Source organism: Colossoma macropomum, unplaced genomic scaffold (assembly GCF_904425465.1).
Source record: "Colossoma macropomum unplaced genomic scaffold, Colossoma_macropomum, whole genome shotgun sequence".
NCBI classification, from domain to species: domain Eukaryota; kingdom Metazoa; phylum Chordata; class Actinopteri; order Characiformes; family Serrasalmidae; genus Colossoma; species Colossoma macropomum.
Window position 1 is genome coordinate 955,018 of NW_023494786.1, and position 26,433 is coordinate 981,450.

At 41.0% G+C, this 26,433-nt stretch overlaps 1 protein-coding gene across 1 annotated transcript in view; it reads right to left on the bottom strand.

The window, feature by feature from the left end:
- Positions 1-4,210: 4,210 nt before the first annotated feature.
- Positions 4,211-26,433, bottom strand: part of fat3a (FAT atypical cadherin 3a) — a 224,554-nt gene continuing 202,331 nt past the window's right edge. The window contains exons 31-36 of the mRNA XM_036557265.1: positions 25,349-25,601; positions 23,835-24,273; positions 16,333-16,443; positions 12,906-12,965; positions 7,055-7,090; positions 4,211-5,783 (exon numbers count right to left, since the gene is read on the bottom strand). Coding sequence (XP_036413158.1) covers positions 5,284-5,783; positions 7,055-7,090; positions 12,906-12,965; positions 16,333-16,443; positions 23,835-24,273; positions 25,349-25,601 — 1,399 coding nt within the window. The 3' untranslated portion in view covers positions 4,211-5,283. The remainder of the gene's footprint in view (positions 5,784-7,054; positions 7,091-12,905; positions 12,966-16,332; positions 16,444-23,834; positions 24,274-25,348; positions 25,602-26,433) is intronic.

Genomic DNA, 26,433 nt, shown 5'->3' on the forward strand with positions numbered 1-26,433 from the left:
CTAAATAGAACCATTCCCTTTATTAGAGAACCCTTGAAGGACCATCTTTGTTTAAGAATGTAGTGTAAAGACATTTATGAAGGGCTGCAGCAGTCCTGCTTCATCATCCTGGACCACAGAGAATATATATAAACACACACACACACACACACACACACACACACACACACACACTCATAGACATAAAACACATATTTAACTTCATCAAGATTATTTTTAATTTTGGCATTGATTAAAAAACAAAAATCAGCAGTTAAAAAAAGGCATTTTTATACACTTCATTTTAGATTAGAGCCACTTTAATACTGACAAGATGGACAGAACAAAATAAAAAGAGGGAGGAATAAAAAAGAAAAACATTTTCTCTGCAGCGAGAAAGCAGAAAGTCCAGACTGATTCTTTTCTTCAATGCACAAGATGAAGAAAACAAATTGAAGCAGATATGATGAAAAACCTCAGCTATTCTACAGAGATAAAAAAAAACAAAACAACAAAATGAAAAACAGCAACAAAACAACATAAAACGTCGTGATACACACAGCTGGCGAGCCCAGACGAGTGTGTGTATGTGTGAGTGTTACAAAGTATGGCCACATACTCAAGTATGTGTGTGCGAGAGATTTTTGACCAACTGTTCCCAAATTCTGAACCCCTGCAATCACCGCAATTCAATATCTACAAAATCTGCATTTGAACAACCTATAGCTATTTACACTGTACAAAAACAATTTAGAACTCAAACTTACATCTCGCAAAACAAACGTCTCCAGACAGAACAGACAGACAGAAATCACTCCAAAAGTTTGGACCCAAATGAATGAACATGTGTTTATCATTTTAAAGATATTTTCATCTAAATGCTAATGTTAAAAAGCCTGAAATGTGAAGCCTACATAACAATTTCTTTCTTAAACTATCTTTGATATTTTTGGTCACTGCAGAGCCCCATATGCATTATTTCAATGTTTAATTCCATAGGCAAATAATGTGGGAGATACTTATGTTTACATTTACTTCCAAAACTAAAAAACTGAATGTAAAAACATTTTTTTTTGTAAAGCACTTCCATCAAGTAGCTTTCACTTACATTTTTTGCAAAATTTTACAACTGGAAAATGTTGAAAAAGTGTATACATTTACTTCCAAAACAAAAAAAAATTAATATGATTTTTTTTTTGTAATGCACTTCCATCAAGTAGGTTTCACTTTTACAACTGGAAAATTTTGAAAATATCATGTTCAGTACACCTTCCACACTACTATGTGTTCCTTCTTAAAGGTTAATTAGTGGAATGTGTGTCCTTGTTAATGCATTGTCATGCATTTGTCAAACAGTGAAGCCTATAGTAACTTCTTTCCAAAATTCATATCTCAAAAAGATTTTTTGATTTAACACATTTTTGGTCACTGCAAAATCACACTTTTTATTTCAGATTTTAATCCCATTCGGAAATGGTAGTTGATTGATGTTTATGCATACATTTACTTCTAAAACAAATAATTTGATTGTAAAAAAATCTGTTTTAAATGTGCTCTGATCAAGTAACTTTACCATAGAATTTTAGCTGAATTTTATAATTGGAAAGTGTTGAAAATGTCTATTATATTTAGTACATCATCCTAATTACTATGTGCACCTGGTTAAAGGTGCTCATAGAAATGAAAGCCAATCAGGTGTGTTATTGGTAGACATAGTCTAAATAGCTGTATTTGGCAGAAGGACAACATTTCTGAGGGTTATAGTTTTAAATTATTCAACCCACTTAAATGAATGTGTTTTTCTGTGTTTTAAAGACATATTGATCAAAATGCTAAAATGTTTAAAATCTTAAAATTTGTTTCAAAGACAACCAGCGAAGCCTACATTGTAATTTCTTTCCAAAGCTAATATCTCAAGATTTTTGATTTAACACATTTTCAGTCACTGCATAATCCCATATTTTTATGTCCATTTGCAAATAGTGGTTGATGTTTATGTGTAAATTTACTTCCAAAACAAGCCGTTTGTATGTAAAAAGTACATTTTTAAATGCTCTCTAACCAAGGAGACTTTACTTAGAATTTTAGCAAAAATTTACAATTGGAAAGTATTGAAAATGTCATTATATTCAGTACATCATCCTAATTACTATGTGTGCCTTGTTAAAAGCTGATTAGTGGAATGACTTTGATCCAATCAGGTGTGCTGTTGGTAGGTGGGGTCCAAACAGCTCTATTTGTCAGAAGGCCAACATTTCTGAATGGAGTGTTATAGTTTTGATGACTTCTAAAAAGTGAAAAATGGTAAAAATGGAGAGTAGGTGTGTCCAAACGTTTAAAAACTCAAGAACTGGGCTGCACAGCTTTCTCCTACTTTCTCTTCTCCACTACAGCATCAGTTTTCTGACATGGCATTTCCCTCTCAAACTTGCTTTTTGTCGCTTTTATGTGAAAACCTCGTAACTTGTTTTTTATGTTTATGGAAAATGCAAAGTGTGAACATTTCAGGATGGATGGACAAATAACAATAGTCCAAAATCGCTTGTGATAAAATCTCATTACACTGAAGGGGATTTCCACCAATTTTTAGTCATTTCTGCATCTTGAGACGTAAATGATCATTTATGTGAAATGGTTGTAGAAACTCAGATTCAGGTCGTGATAGGAACCGGGGGTCGCCATGACTACAACACAAATATAGACATTTTATTTACTATCCAAAACCACCAGTGAACCTACACGAGTCTTGTTGATGATGGAAAATAGTGGAAAATCTGAAATAGTAATGCATGTAAATCTCCATCATGAATATTTGGGAAACATACGTTTTAAGCCAGTAGTAACTTTCTATCAGGGAGCTTTTAGAGGTGGACGTCTGGTTCCTATCACCACCACTGTGAACAGTTCTGACTCTGTAAATGAAATGGAGTATTTCACACCAAACCACTCTGAACGAACTTTGTCGAACCTAATATTAACTTAAGGAGAAATTTTGAAAAATTGGTGGAATTCCCCTGTACGTACATGAAAGTTTAGGCGGGTTTCTTTTCTTCTTCTTTGTTTCTTTCTTAAGACAGCAACAATGTGCTTCCTTTTTGTCCTTTATCCTTTAACTCTCACTCTCTCTCTGCCAGTCTTGGATGGCAGATTCAAACGTCCTGGTCTGTCGGAGCAGCAGTGTGTGTGTGTGTGTGTGTGTGTGTGTGTGTGTGTGTGTGTGTGTGTGTGTGTGTGTGTGTAAACGGCTGCTCTCTGACCTCTCGGCTGATATGACTCTCTGATACACACCTACCTCCCCAAACTCATTGATACAAGAAAACACAACAAAACAAACGCAGCGCGAGATGAATGGAGACAATATCTGAATATCGCACTGACACACGAACTCACGCTGCCCCTCTACACACACACACACACACACACACACACACACACACACACACACAACACACAGCAACTAAATGATCCTGGACAGTTTGAAGAATCATGCTATTTGTCGGGAAACAGTTAGACAGAGTAATGATTCACTCTGCAGGAGAGAGAGAGAGAGAGAGAGAGAGAGAGAGAGAGAGAGAGAGAGGAAACTTAACAAAAAAAAGGACAAAAAAGGGAGGTGGAGAGGGAGAAAGAAAGAAAGAAGGTGAGAGAACAGAGATAGAGAGAAAGAGGAGGGTAGAGATAAAGAGAGAGAAGGGGAAGGAAGAGGGAAAAAAGAGAAAGTGGTGAAAGTGAAGAAAGAGGAGAGGAAAGGGGGAGAACAGAGAGAAAAGGGATGAAAGAGAAGAGAAACAGAAAAGAAAACGGGGAGAGAAAGACAGAGGGAGAGAGAGAGAGAAAGAGGGGGAGAGAGAAAGAAGAGAAGGGTAGAGAGAGGGGAGAGAAAGTGTTGAAAGAGGAGAGAAAGAGAAGGGGTGAAAAAGGAAAGGAAAGAAACAAAGAAAAGAGGGAGAGAGAGAAAGAGAGAGAAAGAGAGAGAGAGAGAGAGAAGAGCAGGGTAGAGAGAGAACGAGCAAAGAGGAGAGAAGAAAGAAGGGGCAGGAACAGAGATAGAGAAGAGAAGGAAAAGGAGTGAAAGAGAGAAACAGAAAAGAAAGTGAAAGGGGGGAAGAGAGAAAAAGAAAGAGAGAGAGAGAGAGAGAGAGAGAGAGAGATCTATCAGTTTAGTGGTCTAAATATGACATAATAGCATTTTCAGGAAAAGATCTGGCATTTTAGTGAAAAACACACACAAAGCAATAAAACACTGACAATAAGAAGCTCAGTTTAACCCTCGGATGCCTCCGTTACCGTCAGCAATAACAGAATCATCTGTAATCGTATATATGAATTATTTCTGCCTCGTAGCTCCGTGAACAGAGCCGGGAAGTCGTGTGGAACGTGCAGATTCCAAACTTTCAGTTGTTCCTGGTGTTCTTAAGTCAAAGAGGAGACATTACATGCAACAGGGAACTTACGACGTCTTCTAAGCCTGCGGAGGCCCAATAAATTCTGGGAAAATACGTGTCTAGAACGTTTAGGTCACTTATTATTAATAGAACCATCATGCCTGTCTTGTGGTAATACTTGCATTTCATATTTTTAACTTTGGTTGTAAACAAAAGGATTAAAATCGTGGTTTGCCTGAAGGAAAATGTATCCAATCAGGATGGTTTTCTCTGATAGATACTGTCAAGTGAGCTCTTTTCATTGGTTAGGGCTTTAGGAGCTGAACAGAAGGCCTTACAAGTTAGATTAGCTACCTACATAACTAGGAATCAACCAATCATATTCTGATTTATGATGCATGTAAAAATCACTCTAGTCCTTCTGGAAGTTCTAGATAACTGACTGTGAGTACGAGCCAGGTTTGGGTTAGTTGTAAGGAATGGAAAACAGTGGTGGTAGAACTCTTTACTGAAACTGATAGATGCAAATATGCGCTAATGTCTGGTACGAGCTTCAGAAATTAGCTTCCCTTAAGGAATTTTTGAACTGACCAAGTATGAGGACGATGACGTTTGTGCTGTTTAAGTTAACTTCTGAACATGAACACACACACACCACAGGTACACACACTCTGGGCAGCAGCGTTCAGTGGTCAGTGAGCAAAGTTTACCCAAAAAACAAACAAACAAACAAAAATAGGATAAACTTTGCAGGTTTCTGTCTGCCCTGTCTATGAGAGACTTGCGGTAACTCCATTGGTCAGTTTGTGTGCTTGTTTTGTTTGTCATTCTGTCTTTACAGGCTGTTCCGGACTCGTACGCCCATCTTTTGCAGCTCAGAGAGTTTGCTGTGGTCAGCGAGTGTCCAGTTCGCTGCAAATCACACCTCAGTCTGTTGCGTGTGTGGGTGCATCTGTGCATCGTCCAGACTGTCCAGACTCCCCCCCGTCTCCGAATGCGTGAAAACGCAGTGGGCGGAGTCGTCCGAGGCCGAAGAGGACGTATTGATTGACAGCCGCTCGACTCCGCCCACAAAAGTGCTAAACTCCGCCTCCCCTCCAGGCCCCAGAGGCAGCTGATGTGGAGGCAGGTACTGGCTGGGGTGGAAGTGTGGGCGAGGCCTGAGCGTGGCCTCCCTGGACACGGGTCGGCTGGCAGATGCATCATCGTAGTCTTCGGCGGGAAGGGGCGGCGCCAACTGTTCCTGGGACATAAACTCCGCCTCCTGAGGGGGCGGGTAATCGCTGTCGATGTCGAAGCCGCCCAGGTAATAGTCCGACTCCAAGGCCACACCCACTTCTCCGCCCTCATAGGTGGGCACCTCCTCGATGTCCGGCAGCCGGGTGCTGGGCAGCCAATCAGAAGTGTCCCAGTGGTACGCTGTGGACGCAAAAACAGAAAGTTAGCGAGGGTCATGAAATGGAGGACAGGGGGTCCAAGGGCAACGTACATACACACACATATGGGGGTCCTCAGGATGCACATGCTGTTTGGGAACAAAACAAAGCATGCAGTGGTCAATAACGTGCAGCCATGAGGTCAGAGGGAAGGACGATTGTTCCAGCAAAAGTAAACAAAATATACAATATATGTCCAAAAGTATTCAGACAGCCCTTCTAATTAGAATTCAGCTAGTTTAAAGGGGAATTCCACCAAATTTTCAGAATTTCTGCGTAATTCAGAGTTATTCTGATGTGAAATGGGTTAAATTTTTTTTGGGGGGGGGGGGCTATTTTGCCTTTTAACACCCTGCATGTATCCCTAAATCATAAATGGAATAAAAATATATATTTTGGATTAAAAATTGTAAAACTATCATTAAGCAAAATACATTTTACATCATAAAACAACGTCTCAGATTTCAGGCAGCGTATTCATAACCATGTGGGGTGACTTTGGATGTCTGGTTACTATCACTTCCCACATTTCTCTAGAATAGAGCATTCTAGAACCACTCTAAATGACTTTGTTTACATCTTAACCTATTAACTATGAAGTGGAATTCCCCTTCAATTGTGCTTATACAGCTTATATAATCTCCCTAGAAAAGCATTAACCAATAAAATGGGATGCTCTGGAGCAGCTGGAGCCTAAGGTCACTAGGCCCAATGTCAACCGTGGGCCAAAGGGGTCTAAAGCCCCCCAGCATTGGTGGGTGTTCTCTGGAGTGATAGAGCTCCATCTAATACCTTTGGGATGAGTTGGAGTGATCCAGAACTGACCACCCAACATCAGTACCTGACCTCACTAATGCTCAAAGTCACTGCAGCACAAGAGGACAAACTCCCTATGAACACCCTTCATTTGAGAAGTCCCCACATACTTTTGGACATATAGAGCGTAATGCAGGACATGCAGCAATGTGTGGAACACAGAAGCGCAGTGACGCACACACTAATCCTGACCGTCAGAGAACATCCAGAACAATCAAACAACAATCAAACAACAGGAAAAGCACAGAGTCAGCGAGAGAGAGAGAGAGAGAGAGAGAGAGAGAGAGCGAGAGAGAGCAGGTACTGTGTGAGTGTTGGGGGGGTGAACAAAGAGCATCTGCCTGCTGGATGATGTGACATTTCCCAGAATGCAGCAGCACATTCTGTCAGCAATACAGAGGGAAGAGGAAAGAGAGAGAGAGAGAGAGAGACATTCACCTCGGCTGTAGGTCTGACCTTGGTCCATAACGGAAACTGGCAGTCAGAGGAGACAAACAGAGCTGTGGATCAGCGCAATATCTATTGCACCACTCAGCACTGTGTGTGTGATGCGTCTGTATGTGTGTATATGTGGTGTGTGTTGTGTATGTGTGGTGTGTAAATGTGTGTGTGTGCGGACCAGGTTTATGCCACATTGTGGGGACTAAAACCTGTTCTTACACTATGTTATGGGGACCTTTCTTCCTAATGGGGACCACAAGCTGGGGTAAGTCTCAGAAAAATTTATGGAAGTCTATGTAAAGTTCCCACAATTCACAGAAACAAGATTGTTTGTGTATGGGTGGTGTGTGTGTGTGTGTGTGTGTGTGTGTGTGTGTGTGTGGACCAGGTTTATGCCACATTGTGGGGACTAAACCTGTTCATACACTATGTTGTGTCGTGTGTTTCTTCCTCATGGGGACCACAAGCTGGGTTCTCAGGAGAATGAATGGAAGTCTAAGTGAAGACCCCACAATTCACAGAAACAAGATTGTGTTTGTGTGTGTGTGCAAGTGTTGTTTGTGTGTGGTTTGTATATGTATGTGTTTTTTTGTGTTTATGCCACATAGTGGGGACCAAAACATGTTTATAAACTATGTTATGGGGACCTTTCTTCCTCGTGGGGACCACAAGCTGGTCCTCATAACATAAATCATTCAATTTTAAGGTGAGGGTAAGGTTAGGGATAGAATTAGGGTTAGGGTTAGGGTTTGTGTTAGGCTAGTAGTAGTTCTGGTTAAGGTTTGGGTAAGTCTCAGAAAAGTAAATGGAAGTCTATGCAAAGTCCCCACAACTCTCAGAAACAAGATTGTGTGTGTACGTGTATTTAAGGCACTTAACTCACTTTTTTTGAGTCTGCTTTCTATACAAACATACACATGAGCCAAAACATTAGGACCACCTGCCTAATATGCTGTTGGTCAAAACAGCTCTGACCTGCTGAGGCATGGACTCTACAAGACCTCTGAAGGTGCTCTGTGGTATCTGGCACCAAGACGTTAGCAGCAGATCCTTTAAGTCCTGTAAGTTGTGAGGTGGAGCGTCCATAGATCAGACTTGTTATTCCAGCACATCTCACACGTGCTTGATCAGACTGAGGTCTGGGGAATTTAGAGGCCAGGGCAACACCTCAAACTTTTCGTCATGTTCCTCAAACCATTCCTGAAGAACGTGTAATCCTGCTGAAAGAGGCCACTGTGATCAGGGAATACTGTCGCTATGAAGGTTGTACCTGGTCTGGAATGATGCTTAGGTACGTGGCATTTGTCAAATTGATGTCCATATGAATGTGCTGACCCAGGGTTTTCCAGCAGAATGTTGCCCACAGCATCACAGTCCCTCCACCAGCTTGTCTTCTTCCCACAGTACATCCTGGTCCGTCACCTCCCCGGGTAAACACCGCACCTGTACCTAGCTGTTAATGTTCATGATGTAAAAGAAAGCAGGACTCATCAGACCAGGTGATCTTCCATCGCTCCAGGGTCCAGTTCTGACACTCGTATGACCATTGTAGGTGCTTTAGGAGGTGGACAAGGGTTAGCATGGGCACTGTCACCGATCTGCAGCTGCACAGCCCCATACACAGCAGGGTCCTGTATTGACATATTGCCCCCATAACCCTCATTAAAAAAATCTGTGAATTGTGCCACAGTAGCCCTTTCTGTCGGTTCCTACCAGACGGCATCAATGAGCCTCGGGCACCCAAAACCTTGTCATCGAATCAAGGTTTGTCCCTCTTTGGTCCACTGTCAGTAGGTACTCACTACTGCTGACCGATGTCACCACAAGCCTTACTGTTTTGGAGATGCTCTGACCCAGTTGTCTGACTATAACATCCCTCATCGAAGTTGCTCAGGTCTTCATGCCTGCCCATGTCTCCTGCTTCCAACATGTCCACTACGACAACTGACTGTTCACTTTCCATCTAATATATCCAACGTTATCTACTTCATATGTGAGTCCCCATAATGTTTTATACGTACTTTTAGAAAACCCAATCACAATCTTGCTTTTGACTGAGGTTTGATATTTAGTGGCCCAAATGAAGACCTAGTTCTAATAATCATGGTCTGCCACTACAGCTAGCTTTCTAATATCTAGCTTAATCTGCAATAGGGCTTGCACAGACTAGTCAACTAGATGATTTGTCGACTTTACTGCTCAGCGATGACGCTTTAAGCTTAATGTCGAGCCAGTGATCACGTGATTATGACACTAACAACAGGGACACCTCGGACAAGACAACAGATGAGGAGCCTGGTCCGTATCTCTGGTTTCCCAAAGGCTAGCAATGCGATCCAGGGCTCGTTGGAAAGGGCATGTTGCACGCTACTGACCTGTGGAGTTTGGCTTCATTCTAACGTTTCTTCGCCGTTCTACAGTGCTTCGAATATTAGTTATTGGACGTTGTTGTCTCCAGTTTCCCGAAGACTACAATAAAAAGTCCTGTTTGGTTGAAGAGGGGGCATATAATCTTGTAAATTTGAAATCATGTATTATTATTTTTGCCAGCACTCTAAATTTCTCTGGCTCTCCAAACCTCCAGGGCAGGTGAGAGTCTTGGCAAGGTCGCCTAAGGTGCGCCTAAATTGGATACAAATTTGCAAAATTCCAGGGTTCGTATCTCCGGTTCCCTGAAGGCTAGCAGTGTGATCCACGGCTCGCTGGAAACACCACGTCATGCTCTACTGTGGAGTAGACAGATTTTTAAAGTTGGATTTTTAAAGTCGCTTGTTGCAAAGCCTTCCCTTCTGCTGTGGTTTCATTTCATGACATCGGTGATCAGTTGACGTCAACTTGACTTTCCTCACATAACTGTCAATTTCTGAAGTTGTGCAAACCCTAATCAAAGCAGCAGGCTATTTTGTGTGTATGTGAGGGTCCTTTCCTCAGAGATTATGGCCCATTTGACCTCTCTGACCTTTAAAAAAGTAGCAATAAACATGACGCATCGGTCTTACACACAGACTACAGCTCTCAGACATGCACAATGCACTCTAACAGTGTAGTGCAGAACCTGTATTCAACTGCACTGAGAGCCTCCTGTGTCTCTGAAACTCTGATGTACTGATATGTGTCGAGATTTTAGACTAGACACTGTGGAACCATAACAGATTTTACTTAAACATCAAAACCACCACAACGCTAACAGAACCATAAATGGCTAAACAGCCTTCGGATACACTACAGCCTGGAAGTGGAGATAATGGAAAACAAAAGCTCTGCTCGGAATATACATGTACAGCCAACCTTCAGTCCTTTCAGCGATGTGCTTTGTTTTTCATCCTAGAATTCGCAACAATGTTTCTCAGTCTGTTTGTTCGCTACTGTTGATAATGACATCATGTTTCCAAAGCTTCAAACTAGTTATTATGTGTTATAACAGGGTTAGCATCTTAAAATCATTTTTTAAATGTATCTGTTCTGTTACAATAATGTATTGCATTATTTATTGTCTTATTTGCACTAATTTGACCTGAAATATATATATTTTTTTCCATTTTAAAAGCAGTGCACTATGTCAAGTCTGTATGAGTGGACATAATAAGCTTCATAAGAATTCATTTGCCACTTTCAATTAATAAATAATGTTATTTTCATCAAATCTGTAATGAAAATCATGATTTCCAAAGGCAATGTGGAAAGAATTGCTATTAAAGCAGTTGAAAAAAGCTGTATTTGAATGAGAGCGGATTCTATCAGGCTTCAGCCTGCACTACTAAGGAAGAAAAATGAACGGCGTTAAAAAAAAATTGTAGCATTACTGTTCACTGCACGTTAACTTAGTGACAGCACTAAAATTGAAGCATCACTGCTGTCAGGAAAAACCTCACATCTCCAAAATGGTAACTTTACAGGAGAAGGAAAAACATCCTCAACTGTTAATGGAGGTTAATGTAACCAGACTTTTTTTCAAAATATTTTGGATCATTTATGTTGATCCATTCGTCATAAAACACAAAGCAAAGAGTAAGCAGAGTTTTCAAATTATGCCAAAAATGAAGGTAAAAAGTTTTTGCGCAAGAACGACGGTGTTAAACGCATTGTATATTGTATATTCATTCCATACTTTTAAATGGTAGCAACAAAATTTATATTCATGCTGACTGTAAACATTGTGCAACTTTATGCGATTTCGTAGCTGGGCTGAATGCAAGATTCAAAATTTTTCAAAATTTCAGTGCAAATAAGCGGTTTGGGATGAACCACTCCATCAGAGTTGTCTGAATTGTTCACAGTGGTGGTGATAGGAACCAGACGTCCACCTCTAAAAGCTCCCTCACAGAAAGTTACTACAGGAAATGGTTATGAATTTACTGCCTGATGACTGAGACACTGTTTTATGATAGTTTTGAGAAGATTTTGGCCTTAAAATCCATTCATGGTGGAGGGATACATGCAGGGCGCTGTGAGGCAAAATAGTCCCCAAAGAAAACTTATTATTTCAGATTTTCCACTATTTTCCATCATCAACATTCCATATAAACTCAGAAGACTCATGTAGGTTCACTGGTGGTTCTGGATAGTAAATAAAATGTCTATATTTGTGTTGTAGTCATGGTGACCCCTGGTTCCCATCACCACCACTGTAAAGACATCTGAACTATGTTACACCAAACCACTCTGAATCTCTCTGTTTACATCTCACACACTGAATTATGGGGGAATTTTGAAAAACTGGTGGCTGCAATGCTGCCAGTGCAGCGTAACACTACGTCACTGTCTGGGTCGACAAAGAAAAGCTGAGTCAGACCAGCTCCTCACACGGATAAATAAATAACGTGTCAGCTGATGCTTTTCTCCTGTTTGTCCGTCTGCAGAGGCTCCGACTGGAGTCGCTTCTCCTTTTCCCGTTTCGTCAGCGCTGATGATCTCCGGTTTAGACACCATGAAATTGGCTCGGGTTTTTCCTCACACAGATTAAGCCCAGACTGTGCGGCGCTCAATCCCTACAGTGCTCATAATTCAGTTTGACACCCAAATTAATCTCAACTAACGCTCAGAAATTGCAAACTGCAGCACTGCACATTATAGAGCTTTGATTGTTACGCTTGAAAAAGAATCGGCACACACGCAAAAGTTCTGCCTTCCTGCTAGGAGCTACGCTGACCATCCACTGACCACTGGTCACTTTATTAGAAACCTCTCCCTTGCAGGTCCACCTTGGTAGGTGTTTCTAATAAAGTGGCCAGTTAGTGAAAGTACAAGGTGGGTGTTTCTAATAAAGTGGCCAGTTAATGGAAGTACAAGGTGGGTGTTTCTAATAAAGTGGCCAATTAGTGAAAGTACAAGGTGGGTGTTTCTAATAAAGTGGCCAGTTAGTAGAAGTTCAAGGTGGGTGTTTCTAATAAAGTGGCCAGTTAGTGGAAGTACAAGGTTGGTGTTTCTAATGAAGTGGCCAGTTAGCGGAAGTACGAGGTGGGTGTTTCTAATAAAGTGGCCAGTTAGTGGAAGTACAGTGTGGGTGTTTCTAATAAAGTGGCCAGTTAGTGGAAGTACGAGGTGGGTGTTTCTAATAAAGTGGCCAGTTAGTGGAAGTACAATGGGGGTGTTTCTAATAAAGTGGCCAGTTAGTGGAAGTACAAGGTAGGTGTTTGACGCTCCACACACACATAAACTCACTCTATCTCTGCACACAGTCTAGACTAAACAGCTGAAACGTAATCTGGAATACTCTGTTTCACACACCAAGTGTGTGTGTGTGTGTGAGTGTGTGAGTGTGTGTGTGTGTATGTGTGTGAAAGAAGAGGAGTGTGTAAAGTGTGTGAGGGTGAAACTGGTCAGTAATCCAACAGGTGGTGGTGAGTACCTTCATTTTCGATTGTGTCGACTGCGTCATTGACCAATCGAATGACCGTCACTATGGAAGCTTGGAGAGAGAAAGCAACGAAGACCGGTCAGAAATGTACACACACACACACACACACACACACACACCCACACACACACACACACACACACCCCCCAAAGCTCTGACGATGACACAGGACTATTCCAACGCACCATCATCAAAAAAGATCACAAATCAGTCACAATATAAATTCAGACAGCTTGATCTCAGCTCCCATTGGTCCACTGCGAAAGCTTCTGTGTCCTGATTGGCTGATGATGAACCTAAGCTGTGATAAATGGAAGGCAGGCATGTCATCATTCCCAAAGTGCTGTGGAAAAATGCTGATTATGACGTTTCTACGCACACCTCTTATAATGAGAATCTGAGTATTCCTGAAAAGAACGGTGATGTGTGATAAAAAAAGCACACCCATAAACACACTCGCACATACATACACACACAAACAATATCCCTGCTTGTGTTGTCTTCATATTTTACTTCTATATTTTAAATGAATGATGCAATTTTGTCTAGTGAATTAGCAACAGTGCAGCTCAGAATACAGAATTTGGGAAACGATGTGGCTATAGACGCTGTGCTGCTCCCAGACTGGACATCGTTAGGCAAATAGCACATTTCTCTTGTCGTGTTTCTACATAAATACACAATGCAGACTGTGAGTGCAGAATAGCACTATTTGCATTGCGTCTTCTCAAACATATCACTGCTGTCGGGACAAAACCTCGTATCTCGTAATTTGAAAAGGCCAGTTGCCCTTTATGATGTGTCAAAATTTCATGATGAACGGCCCAAAAGAAATGATCAAAAATTACTTGGAAAAGATTTTTTATCTATTTACTTCCATTACAAGTTACGAATGTTTTTCTTTGTCCTGTAAAATTACCTTTTTGGAGAGACAAGGTTTTGTTCCAACAGCAGCGACATGCATTCAGATGCAACATTTTGAACAATCCTAATCAAATTACAGGTTTTTGTTAATTTTCCAAAGGGGACAAACTTAAATATGACAAGTTACGACAAATTTTACTGCACAGTTTCATACTATTTGCTTTTATTTATATAAAAAGGAAGATATCAAATATAAAATGTTCAAAAATAAACAATAAATTGAGCATCAGGGATTTGTTAAGCGGGGTGCCCAAACTTTTGCACACAAGCTAAAAAAACAATTTTTGTGATTAAAATTGTTTTGAAATATAAAATAAAATATATTACCTCAACACTATATTTAAATTTGCACATTTAGGCAAGAACTATGTCGATATAACTTAGTGTGTTATTATTTTACGTCAGCGTGGTAAACGGTAAATTCTTTCAGCAGGGTTTGAGGCCTGTGTCTCCGTCTAGCCACTGTGATCCCTCGACAGTTTCGATACTGTTTTTATGGTGGATTATTTTTTTAAATCATTCTGTAGTAGATTTTATTTGGTGTTTAGGGTCATTGTCCTGCTGCATCACCCAGCTTTTACTGAGCTTCAGCCGGCAGACAGCCACCCTGACATACCAAGATAAACTTGTTTCACTGTGTTTCTGTTCTCTCTGTATCTTTGTGATGATCCAGCACAGAAATCAGTTCAATCATTTCCTGAATCTGTAGAGTCGCCCTTTCCATTCCATCTCATCACGAGATCATACAAGACTCACATCCGGAGTTATGAGCCTATGAAGAGGGGCTGAGATACACGTCATCTGCCTCTCACCATGTGGAGCTGGTGGATTTATGTGTCCATCTACATTCTGTGTGAAACTGACCAATGGACACTCAGGAAATCACTAAGGACTGACCATCACGCCGGAAACCCTTCATTTTTTCGTTCAGTTGTGTGAAATTGTGTGCAAACCTAAGACTTTAATAAACCCATCTCAAGCACCAAAACAATTTGTCCACAGGAGCAAAGCTGTGTTTTCACAAGAGATATTAAGAATTTCCAAAACCAGACTTGAGTTTTTTAGCTTTAGGGCTGGATTATCTGCGTACACAGTGCTCCAGGTCAAACGAACCTCATTATAGAGAGAGCTGAGATTGTTCTAAACGTTTTGATATATAATATATGGGTATCATGTTGTATGGAAGAGGCTTTGAAGTTGAATGTATGAACATATAAGTCAAGAAAATACCCCGGAGCGTTAATCATCAGTGAAGACACCGACTCTGGTCTCAGCTCTGCATTCAGAACAGTTTTTGAATGGAGTGCTTAGTTCATTGCACTTATTGTATTGTGGAAAACCTGTTTGTCAGAACTGTCATATTTAGCAAGGCTAGGCTGGGATGAAGCTGGACAGGAGGGCTCTACAATACACCAGCTTCCTGCCAACGATTAACAACAGAAGTAATGATGTTCATGTGTAACAGATGCAACCATAAGCCCAGCAAACTGAATGCTATGCTTTTGAAATATTAAGCATTTTAGCATTAAGTACGTATTTGACTGTTGGGGCTTATAAACATCTTCTGCCATTGTCTTTGTTGGGGTGTGAAAAGGTAATTTCTGGGTGAGTTCTACTGCCAAATTTGACACTTGGGTTCTAGGCCTCATCTAATAAGTGTCACTTGAGTTAGCTCTCTAACGGGAACATCCTTTCAGAACGAAGAAAAATGGCGAGGCCAAGTGGTACACTCTTAAAAAAGATGGTTCTTCAAGGGTTCTTTAGGTCTATATAGAACCCTGAACAATCTGCATGCTTAAATGATTCTTTGCATGTTGAAATTGTTCCTCAGATTGATGGAGAATGTGTTGTATATAGTTCTACAGCACCAAAAAGGGTTCTTCTACTGTTGCAAGCTTGACAACAATAGAAGAACACTTTTAGGTGCTACATAGAACCATTTTCAAAAAGAGAAATAGGGAACCATATACAACACGTTCTCCATCAATCTGTCAAAATGTCTTTCGCTCTGATTTACCGCTTAAATGGCCAGGACCCTCCAGGGGTTCCACAGCCCTTATGCTTTTTGGGAACTCAGTCAGTTTGCACTGCCACCGCTAGTTACTCAAGCAGCGTAGGTAATCAACCCCACTTCTAATAGCTCCGCCCATGTCCTGCGAAGTTTTGCCTGCGTATTTAAATGCGTATTTTGTCTAATGTATCTTTCGTGCCCATAAACTGCGCTCAGACTTGCGCATCAGTTCCGTACGTGACTTTAGGCAGAATTCGTCCAATTTTGACTGAAGTCTCCGCCAAATGCTTAGTAAACAAGACTTTTAGGGATAAACAAACCCTCCAAATGTGGCCTCACAATATTTTACAAACCACCACTGACCAATCAGGGTAGAAAACCAAGGCTTCTAAACACACACACACACACACACACACACACACACACAGTATTTCTATTCACACACTCTTCCCTGGCGGTGATGCAGAGGTGGGCGGGGCTTACCGTTGTCGTCGCAGGAGTCAGACTGAAAGGAGCTCAGTGACTGGACCTCAGAGTTGCTGCCTTTATTGCTACCCGAGAAACAAGTGACCTCTTCCAGCACGTCCACTTTACCTACACACAGAAAGGTCAAGGGTCAAAACATAGTAAACGCAATCTTCTTCATTCATCTCTTTGCTTTACCTGTTACTTTTTCATTCCCACAACGAGTTTACACCTATTTTCTTGCAGTAATTTTGAGACGCTCCCTAACACTGAAGCAGGAGCAAACACTGGGATTCGATGTTTGTGATTTCTTTATGAAATAAAATTAGCAGCTCTGTAAAAGTTGGTATATTGTTATCTTTAATTTGTCCACTGTGATTAGTCTAGTTAAAACAGTGAGTCGGGTCTTGAGCTCTTGCCATAAATGTCAAAACTCGGCCAAAATATGAGGAAAAAACACATTAATGATAATGCTAGCTTCTGTTGTTAGTGCTAGGCTAACAGTGATTCATATAAATTGTTTCTAAAGAGGCTGAAGTTGGCCAAATTTGGGATACCACAGTGACTGCTTAGCAACCAACTGGGATACTGCCTAGCAACACTATAGCAATCATCTGTGATACCACAGGAGCGGCCTAACCTTCGGGACTGCCTAACAACATCCTAACAACCACCTGGGACCCCATAGTACCCCCTAGCAACACATTAGCAACATCCAAGCAACCAATAGGGATACCATCGCAATCGCCTAGCACCAACTGGGATACCACCTAGCAGCACTATAGTAATCATCTGTAATTCCATAGGAACTGCCTAACAACATCCCAGCAACTACGTGGGATCCCATTGCAACCTCTTAGCAACACCCTAGGAACAGCCTAGAAGCCAGTGTGTACCTAGGAACACACTAGCAACACCCAAGCAACCACCTAGGATACCCTAGAAGCCAGTGTGTACCTAGGAACACACTAGCAACACCCAAGCAACCACCTAGGATACCATAGCAACACCCTAGGGACACCCTAGAAGCCATCTGGAACACCATAATGATCGCAGAGCAACCAACTGGAAACCACCTAGCAACACCATAGCAATCATCTGTGATACCATAGGAACTGCCTAACAACATCCTAGCAACCACCTGGGATCCCATAGCATCCACCTTGCAACACTCTAGCAACTAAATAGAAACACACTAGCAACACCCAAGCAACCACCTAGGATACCATAGCAACACCCTAGCAACACCCTAGAAACCATTTGGGATACCATAGCGACTGCTTAGCAACCAACTGCGATACTACTTGGCAACACCATAGCTATCATCTGTGATAACATAGGAAGCTGGGATCCCATACCAACCACCTAGCAACACACTAGCAACACCCAAGCAACCACAACGGATATCATAGCAACCACCTAGCAACACCCTAGGAACTACATAGCAACACTCTAGCAACACCCTAGCAACCACCTGGCATACAACAGAAACACCTTAGCGACACTCTAGAAACCACTTGGGATATCATACCGATTGCCTAGCAACCAACTGGTATACCACCTAGCAACACCATGGACAACCTTAGTAACCCCCCACCAACACCATACCAACTACTTGGAATACCATAGCAACCACCTAGCAACACTCTAACAATCATTTAAAGTATCATAGTAACTGCCTGGAAACACCTTAACAACCATGGTTGAGCTTCTTCCTCTATACACCCCACCCTGTACACCGTACCGAGTTTAGCATTCTAGCATTTATCATATATGAGCTACGTCACATCATCAGCATCCTGTTACAGTCGTTTGCGAAAGTTAGCGCGCCCCGGTCAGACTGTGCTGTGAGGTGAGCCGAGGCTGCTGAGGGCAGTTCAGTTGAAGGCAGCGCTGAAAGGGGGGCGTGTTGTCAGCAGACTTCCTTTAACAATGGCAGCAATCACAGCGGCTAGACTGAGACATAAACACTGCGGAGAGACGTTTTATCAGCAGAACAACGTCCTTTCAGCTCTCAGTCACATATACAGCTGTGTGCAAATGTCAGAGCGCCCCTGGTCAAACAACTGAACACAACCTCCACAGAGACTCATTCCTGCACATTGTAATACACAGTCAATGTGCTGCGTTTAACACACTGAGGGGAATAAGCAATAAAACATGGCCTGCTCAAAAGTTATGGAACATTTACTTTTTAAATAAATAAATAAATAGAAACTGCAGTAAAATTTGCTGAAAAACGCCATATTTAAGTCATATTAAATGTAATTTAAGTTTTGCATACCATACTGAGGAAGGAACGTAGCAAACTGGACAGTTTCTGCTCATATGTATATACTTCACTCATTTATTTATGTATTCATAAACCATTTTAGATATTAATTGATTTACATATGATTTATATTTACTGTTATAGGTGTCAAATTTATTTATTTTCTATCTATCTAGCTAGCTAGCTATCTATTTATTTATTTATTTATTTATTCATTCATTACATGAATTATATTATATTATATTATATTATGTTCCCCCATATGTATTTATTTATTAATTTGTTCATTTATTAATTCATTCATTAATTACATGACTTATTTATTTATTCTATTATTTTATATTATATAGTGTTTCCCCATATTTATGTGTTTATTTACTTCTTTATTTATTCATTCATTTATCCATTACGTTACTTATTTATTTGTTATATTATTTTATTTTACATTACATAATTATTCCCTTATTTATTTATTCATTCATTCATTACATTATTTTTCTATAATATTATATTATTTCCCCCATATTTATTAATTTATTTATTCATTCATTAATTACATGACATTTATTTTATTATATAATGTTCCCCTTATTTATTTATTTATGTATTTATTTATTCATTCATTCATTATATTGTTATATTGTTATATTATATTATATAATGTCTCCCCATATTTATGTATTTATTTACTTGTTTATTTTTTTCATTGATTTATCCATTACATTACTTATTTATCTGTTTTGTTTTTTAATTTTGTATTATTATATTATATAATCTTTTCCCATTATTTACTTATTTATTTATTTACTTACTTACTTCCTCACTGTTTGGGTGTGTTTCGTCCTCCACATTCACTACAGTGAAGTGTTACAACAAAGTGTTTCCAATAAATCAATAAATAAAAGTAAACACGACGAGCGCGAGCGCACGTACACAAACACTGCGCCGCTTTCCGAGCGTCAGCAGTCAGACTGAGAGAACACATTTAAAGTGGCATCTCAGAGCGAGTCGATCCTCTGAACTTTTCTTTTTAATCTTTTCATTCTCTTTTTTCTCCTTTCCTCCCCCCCACCCCCGTCTCACCCCCCCACCTCAGTCATTCATTCTGATGCTGACATAACACGCAGTTCTTCTAGACCTTGAGTCTAGACAGAGTGCAGTCTGGGATACATAAACCAGCCCAGCGACGTTTTCCTGACGTTCTATTCAATTACGGACATTTTTACGGCCAATCTGGGCTTCCATTTATCAGCCTGTAGAAAACGGAACCGTGAATCTCGGATTTAATAACAAATGCCAGTCAAATAGTCTGATTATTATCACAAAATACATCAGATATATATATATATACTGCAGATACTGATGTACTGAAAAATGTCAAGGCAAAAGAGAAGCAAAATCAAAAGAAATGATTGTATTTTTCAATTTGTTTTTAATAATTTTTTAAAAATGGAATATTCAGGGACTTTATTTGTGAAAGCTTCCCAAAAAAATATTAATAAATGACCATAAGAGGATCACTGAGATGCTTATAAGAATGCTCTGAAATGCAATTCTTAAAAAAAGTCAAATATTTTCTCTAATATTTTACTATTTAATCAATTACAGCACCGGATATCTTTTGATTTTGCGACGGCATCAGCCGACTGTTATAGTCATGTTCCAACTCCACCCACTATCTAGTCACATGACACCCCCGTGCTGGGAGGGTGAAGGCCAGCATGTGCCTCTTCCGAGACGTGTGAAGCTTTACCACATCTAAAACTGACGCTAACGAAACGTCATTGGAGCTCAACACGTTTCGAGAATGATAACTGCTAATTCTGTTATGTCAGCTAACAGACATTGGCTAGCGTTGTGGTTAGTGATGGAGGGGAGAGGAAAGACCATCCTACCCACCCAAAGAGAGGACAATTACTCCTACTTACGGATGGCTGGGGCATCACCTGGGATCAAACTCACAACGCTTCGACAATGAAAATGTAAGCAAACGTTTTTCTTCAACTGATTTTAGGGAAAAGCCCTCAGACCAGGGGTCGGCAACATGCGTCTCCGGAGCTGCATGTGGCTCTTTTACTGCCCTGTTGTGGCTCCACAGCTGAATTAGATTTGTAGGTAAAAATAAAATAAACCTCTGTAGAACTGCTAATTCACCCTTTAACCCTGAAGATCAGTGCAGACTGCTGGTCACCATAGCAACACAGACAACAGTCTCGCCTAGCTAGTAGCTAACGAAACGGCAAAGAGAGAGATTTAAGATGAACATCAATAATTTGGAGACTAATGGACTTATTTGTGTTTATAATCACTCCAGCTGGTTTCCTGATACGTTTAATCTGCAACGAGAAACTGACGAACACTAAGTCATAAGGCTGAAGTCGCTTCTCATTCGCCAGCTTCTTATTCGAATTTTCCCGTTCCACCTTAAATGGTGCAGCAGTTACATTCTCACAGGCACCATTTAAGGTGGAACGGGAAAATCTGAATAAGAAGCTGGCGAATGAGAAGCGACTTAATCCTCGTAAAAAGTCAATGCTAAGAGACGTTCTACAGAAACGTTTGAGGAAAAGTTTCCTGCCAGAGATGCGAGAAAAGCAGCTAAAGCTGATCTAAAGCTTAAAGCAGAGCAAAGTAATCTGCATGGGTTGTTGTGGTAACAATGTAGGTGTCAGTAACTATGTAGCTACACTGGTGGATTTCAATCGCGGACGCAGGAGAGATGGAGGCGCATCATCTCATCTCCCCTCCGAACTCTTCAGAATTCTCTGAATCGGAATCTTTGGAGCTCTTCTTCAATCCCAGCACTTCCGTCACTCTGGATTGGACATTGTTGCTGCAAGTGACGCAAAAGACACTTTGAAATCCGATTTGAGCGTCCACACTGAGACGCATCTGTAAAAATCCGACTGGAATCACATTTCAAACCAGCTCCAAATGTGGTTTGGATCCAATTTGCAAAAATCTGATTTAACGTTTTTTTTTCTGTTCAGACTATCAACAATTAATCTGGATACAACCTGAATTTGCCAAAAATCGTATTTCATGTGTTTCCTTTCTGTCCAGACTACCAAAAATCACCCTGGATACAATCTGGATATGTTAGAAATCGGATTTCATGTGTTTTCTTCTGTCCAGACTATGAAAAATCAATCTGGATATGCCAGTAAATCAGATTTAGGTGGGCAGTTTGAAAAAGGCCTTTCATATGTGGTCCTAAATTGTGGCCTCAATGTGAACGCTCAGATCTGAATTCATGCTTCTTTTTTTTTCCACTGTGTGTTCCTCTGGCAGCAGCGCCGAACCTGAAGTTAAAGCCAGTAAACGGTGAAAAAGCAACATGTCTGACCCTTTTCGCCTTCGTCTCTCTGTAATAATGAAGCAGAGAGCCGATCAGAGCTAATTATCCTCACAGCGAAGGCTCGGCTGGTCAGTTTCATGATGCGTGTGATTCGTTCATGTGACGTTATTGATTATGATGTGCGTGCGCGGGTCGTTTCAGGTCGCTGGTTCATTTACATTAATGACAGATTGACCTAAACGAGTGTGAACGCATCTGAGCAAAAAATTGATTTGAGCGATGAGGCTTGTGATGCGAACGCCTGATTTTCACTTAGATAGTCAACAAAAGCATTTGCCGTGGGGTGCCTAAACTTTTGCACACGGCTGTATCTCCTCTTCTACATCTAATTTAAAACCTGTAATGAACACTTTAGCACGTTTTCAAGCTGATCTATCTTTCGTGTGCAGTCGTTAGACATATCTTTATGTTTCCTTGGGCTTGTATTAAAATTAATAACGACTATTATAATGGGAGTCAATGGGCAGATGATTCAGCACAAAAGACATCGTTCGGCTGTTTTCTGACCTCAGAAAAGCTGCTGTTCATGGTCAGTGAGTGTCCAGATGCAGTGCACAGACACCAGGCTAAAAAAGCGCTGAAGTTTTCCTCTAACAGAGGGAATCTCAGTTCACCCCTATGGTCATAAATCACAGCGGTGAGTATCCGCTCTGAGTGGACGTTTTCAGGGTTTCTGTTAAGCAGGCTGGTGATCTGACAGGAGTCAGGAGGTGAGGAGTTCTGGGAGGAGAAACACGTGGACTGATCTCAAGTCATTAACCCTGAAACGCAGCCGGACGCTGCTGCGGACGCTGTCGGTCAGGATTATTACACAACTTAAAGAGGTCAGCTGACCAACAGGAGGAGCAGCGCTGCTCTGCTGCACTGCTGTCTGCGGAGGGTTTAGTAGAAAATATGATGGAGTCAAATTTTTGTGTATTTGTGTATTTGTGCTCAGTCGTGTGCGAAACTTAGCACGCCCCCGCTCAAATTCCATACGGTTGATTTTCTGAGTGTGAATAAGTAAACACATCCCCTACAGAGACTGCACACTACTGCACAGTATACACATGAATACATTTTATTTATTTTTTTGAGAGTATATAATATAAAGTATAGAATATATAATTTATTTTTACTTTCATTTTCACAATTTTTTTAATTACTTTCACTTCAAAAATCAACAACACGTCATTGACTGGAGTGTTTTGCAACTTCTGTATATATACATATATATATATCTTCTATTTTATCTTCATTATTAATTTTTATTTTTACTCTTTGTCTTAACGTTAACATTTATTTTATGAATTTATATACTGAAAAACAGCACAAAATGTGTCCTGTGCCAAAATGATGGCACATTTTTATCTTTTATGTTTTGTTGTTTTCCAATATGTTAAATTCAGTAAATACATAGAAATTTTTTCAAAAATATTTCAGTGTGTTCTCTGTAGAGGACGTGTAGATACAATATATGCATTTAAATACTTTAATATTGGAGCTGCACAGTATGAGATTTGATGATCATTATCATGATATGAAATACTGTTGCAATCGAGATATTAAATATGTAATAAGGCATATATGCAATATGCAAATGAGCTGTCTAACCAATCATAAGCATCTGGCTGATCACAGGTTCTGTGGGTGTAAATCATTATGGTCAGAATGACGCTAATCTTTACGCGTTAAATATCACAATTGCAGTTAAAGGTGGGCGATATGACGATATTTTATCGTTATCGTGATAAATGATGTCACAGTATGTTTTTTGGCCGCTGATGAAAAACTATGGAGACGTGTATCGTGGATCGTGAAAATGTTCTCCAGTATCGCGATACTGCATTTTCTCCACATCGTCCAGCCCTGACTGTAGTAAACACCAGTGTAATCAGAGTGTGACCTCACCCTCCTCCTCCCAGGGGCTCTTCCGCAGAGAGTCGCACTCCGATCTGCAGGGTGACGACGGCGGCAGGTTCGGCGCCACGCTGCACACAACCACGCCCCTCCGCGTGGCCCCGCCCAGTATCCGCGGAGACTCCGTCGTCATGGTTGCCGTCGCCGGGTGAAATGTACTCATCTCTGTCAACTCCGCCCCCCTCCTGGTCCCGCCCCTCTTCTCCAGGCTCCCGTCGCCAGGGAAACAGGGCGTGTACGCCATTGGGCGAACCGGGACCTGGGGCGGTCCCACTATGACTCCGCCACCTTCTGTGTACAGGTTAATGGGGTCTCCCATGGCGGACTGCAAGGGCGGGAAGTGACCGCCGTTGGCTTTGTGCAGCAAAGCGGCTGTGGCGGGGTCCTGGACCAGAGACAGGTTGTTCCTGGAGTAGCTCTTCTGGAACACCTTAAAAATAGTAAAAATAATGATTATAATATTATTAAAATATGCATTTTATAAATACATACAGCACTTTAAATATGCAAAATCAGCCATTCAGTATCTACAAAACAGACATACAGACCAACAGATCAACTAAACAATCGCAGGCACTTCTAAAAGATCTAAAGGTGGCCATGTTTGTGACATTACAACCATGAGGAGCGCAAAGCAGGCTGTTTTTTGCAGCTTATTTTGAAAACATTGACTGCACAGACAATAATAATAATAATAATAATAATAATAATAATATTCTCGAGACGAACACAGCTACACAACATACAAACACAAAACAAATGTAATATATTCAAGAAATACAGACAATTGAATGTATTTTTAACGTAATTTTTAAACGGGCCACGTTTGTGACATCACAACCATGGCAAATGCAAAACAGGCTGTTTTTGAAACTTACTGTCCATATATAGACGGTATAGATTTTTTATTGCTTATTTCAAGCAATAATATTTCAAACAAGTAAAATTTCACTAAATAAAATGACTTTAAACAAGTAAAAATGTACAGAAGTAGTCATTCACAGTAGTCTGATGTGATATGGTTCAGATGTCTTTAGAGTGGTGGTGATGGGAACCAGGGGTCGCCATGACTACAACTCAAATATAGACATTTTATTTACTATCCAGAACCACCAGTGAACCTACACGAGTCTTCTGAGTTTATATGGAATATTGATGATGGAAAATAGTGGAAAATCTGAAATAATAAGTTTTCTTTGGGGACTATTTTGCCTCACAGTGCCCTGTATGTTATGTATCCCTCCACCATGAATGGATTTTAAGGCTGAAATCATCTCAAACCTATCATTAAACAGTGTCTCAGTCATCAGGCAGTGAATTCATAACTAATTTCATGTAGTAACTTTCTGTGAGGGAGCTTTTAGAGGTGGACGTCTGGTTCCTATCACCACCACTGTGAACAGTTCTGACTCGGTAAGTTTCTCTAGAACAGGGTGGAGATTTAGCAAATTTCAGTGGAATTCCCCTTTGATGACGCCAGTGTAACCTGTCCAGTGTGACGTTACCTTCTTGCGGAAGGCGACGAAGAGAAGGATGAGCGTGAGGATGAGGAAGAGCACGACTGCGATTCCGATCAGCTCCTCCTTCCCCACGTACGCGTGTCCCGCCTGCATGTCTGGCACCAGCACCGGCCGCACCGAGCAGGACCGCCCGACGAAGCCCACCGTGCAGTTACAGTAGAACGAGCCGAAGGTGTTTACGCACACGCCGCCATTCTCACACTGCTCGCTCTCGCACTCGTTCACATCAGAGTCACACCTTCAGAGAGAGAGAGAGAGAGAGAGAGACCATTAAACACAATCAATGGGGCTCCTAACAACCACCTGGAAGACCTGGTCGACCCCAAAACTGCCCCCATCAGATAAACAGCACTTAAAGCTTTCATCTCTGAGAGAGAGGAGAAAATCAAGCTGCTTCAGATCTGAAAACATCCACAGGTGTTTCTGTCCATCCTTCCACTGTGAGAAGACGACTCAGCGCTGTGGGTCTGAAAGGATGTGTAGCTGATCAAGAAGAACCTCACTGAGAAAAGGAGACGGACACATCAAACAAAGAAGCTGAACGATGGACTGACCACCCCAGAGTCCAGACCTCAACACCACTGAATGGGTTTGATTACTTCAGAAAATGATCAACCAGCTTCTAAGACTGAACTTTGGAGGTGTGTCTGCAGATTCTTTGAGGAACTGAAAGTGAGGCTCCTGAAAAGAATGGAAGCTGGAATGAAGGGAGAGAGAGACTCACTGACACAGCTGACAGTAGACAAATGAAGAACTTAGACTTTATGGCTGTTTTGACCTGATATTAAATAAAGAAAGGGGGTCTCTGAGTTTTGCAGTATGTTCAACCACACACACACACACACACACACACTCAAACACACACACACACACACACACACACACACTCAAACACACACACACACACACTCTCATACGTGTGTGTGTTCTTAATGTCTTTGAGGTGGCGCATTCATTTTTCACTGTCCTTAACTCGGCTGTTTCATTTTTATTCTTCAGAGCACATCAAAGACAGACGCACCCGAGTGTGTGTGTGTGTGTGTGTGTGTGTGTGTGTGTGTGTGTGTGTG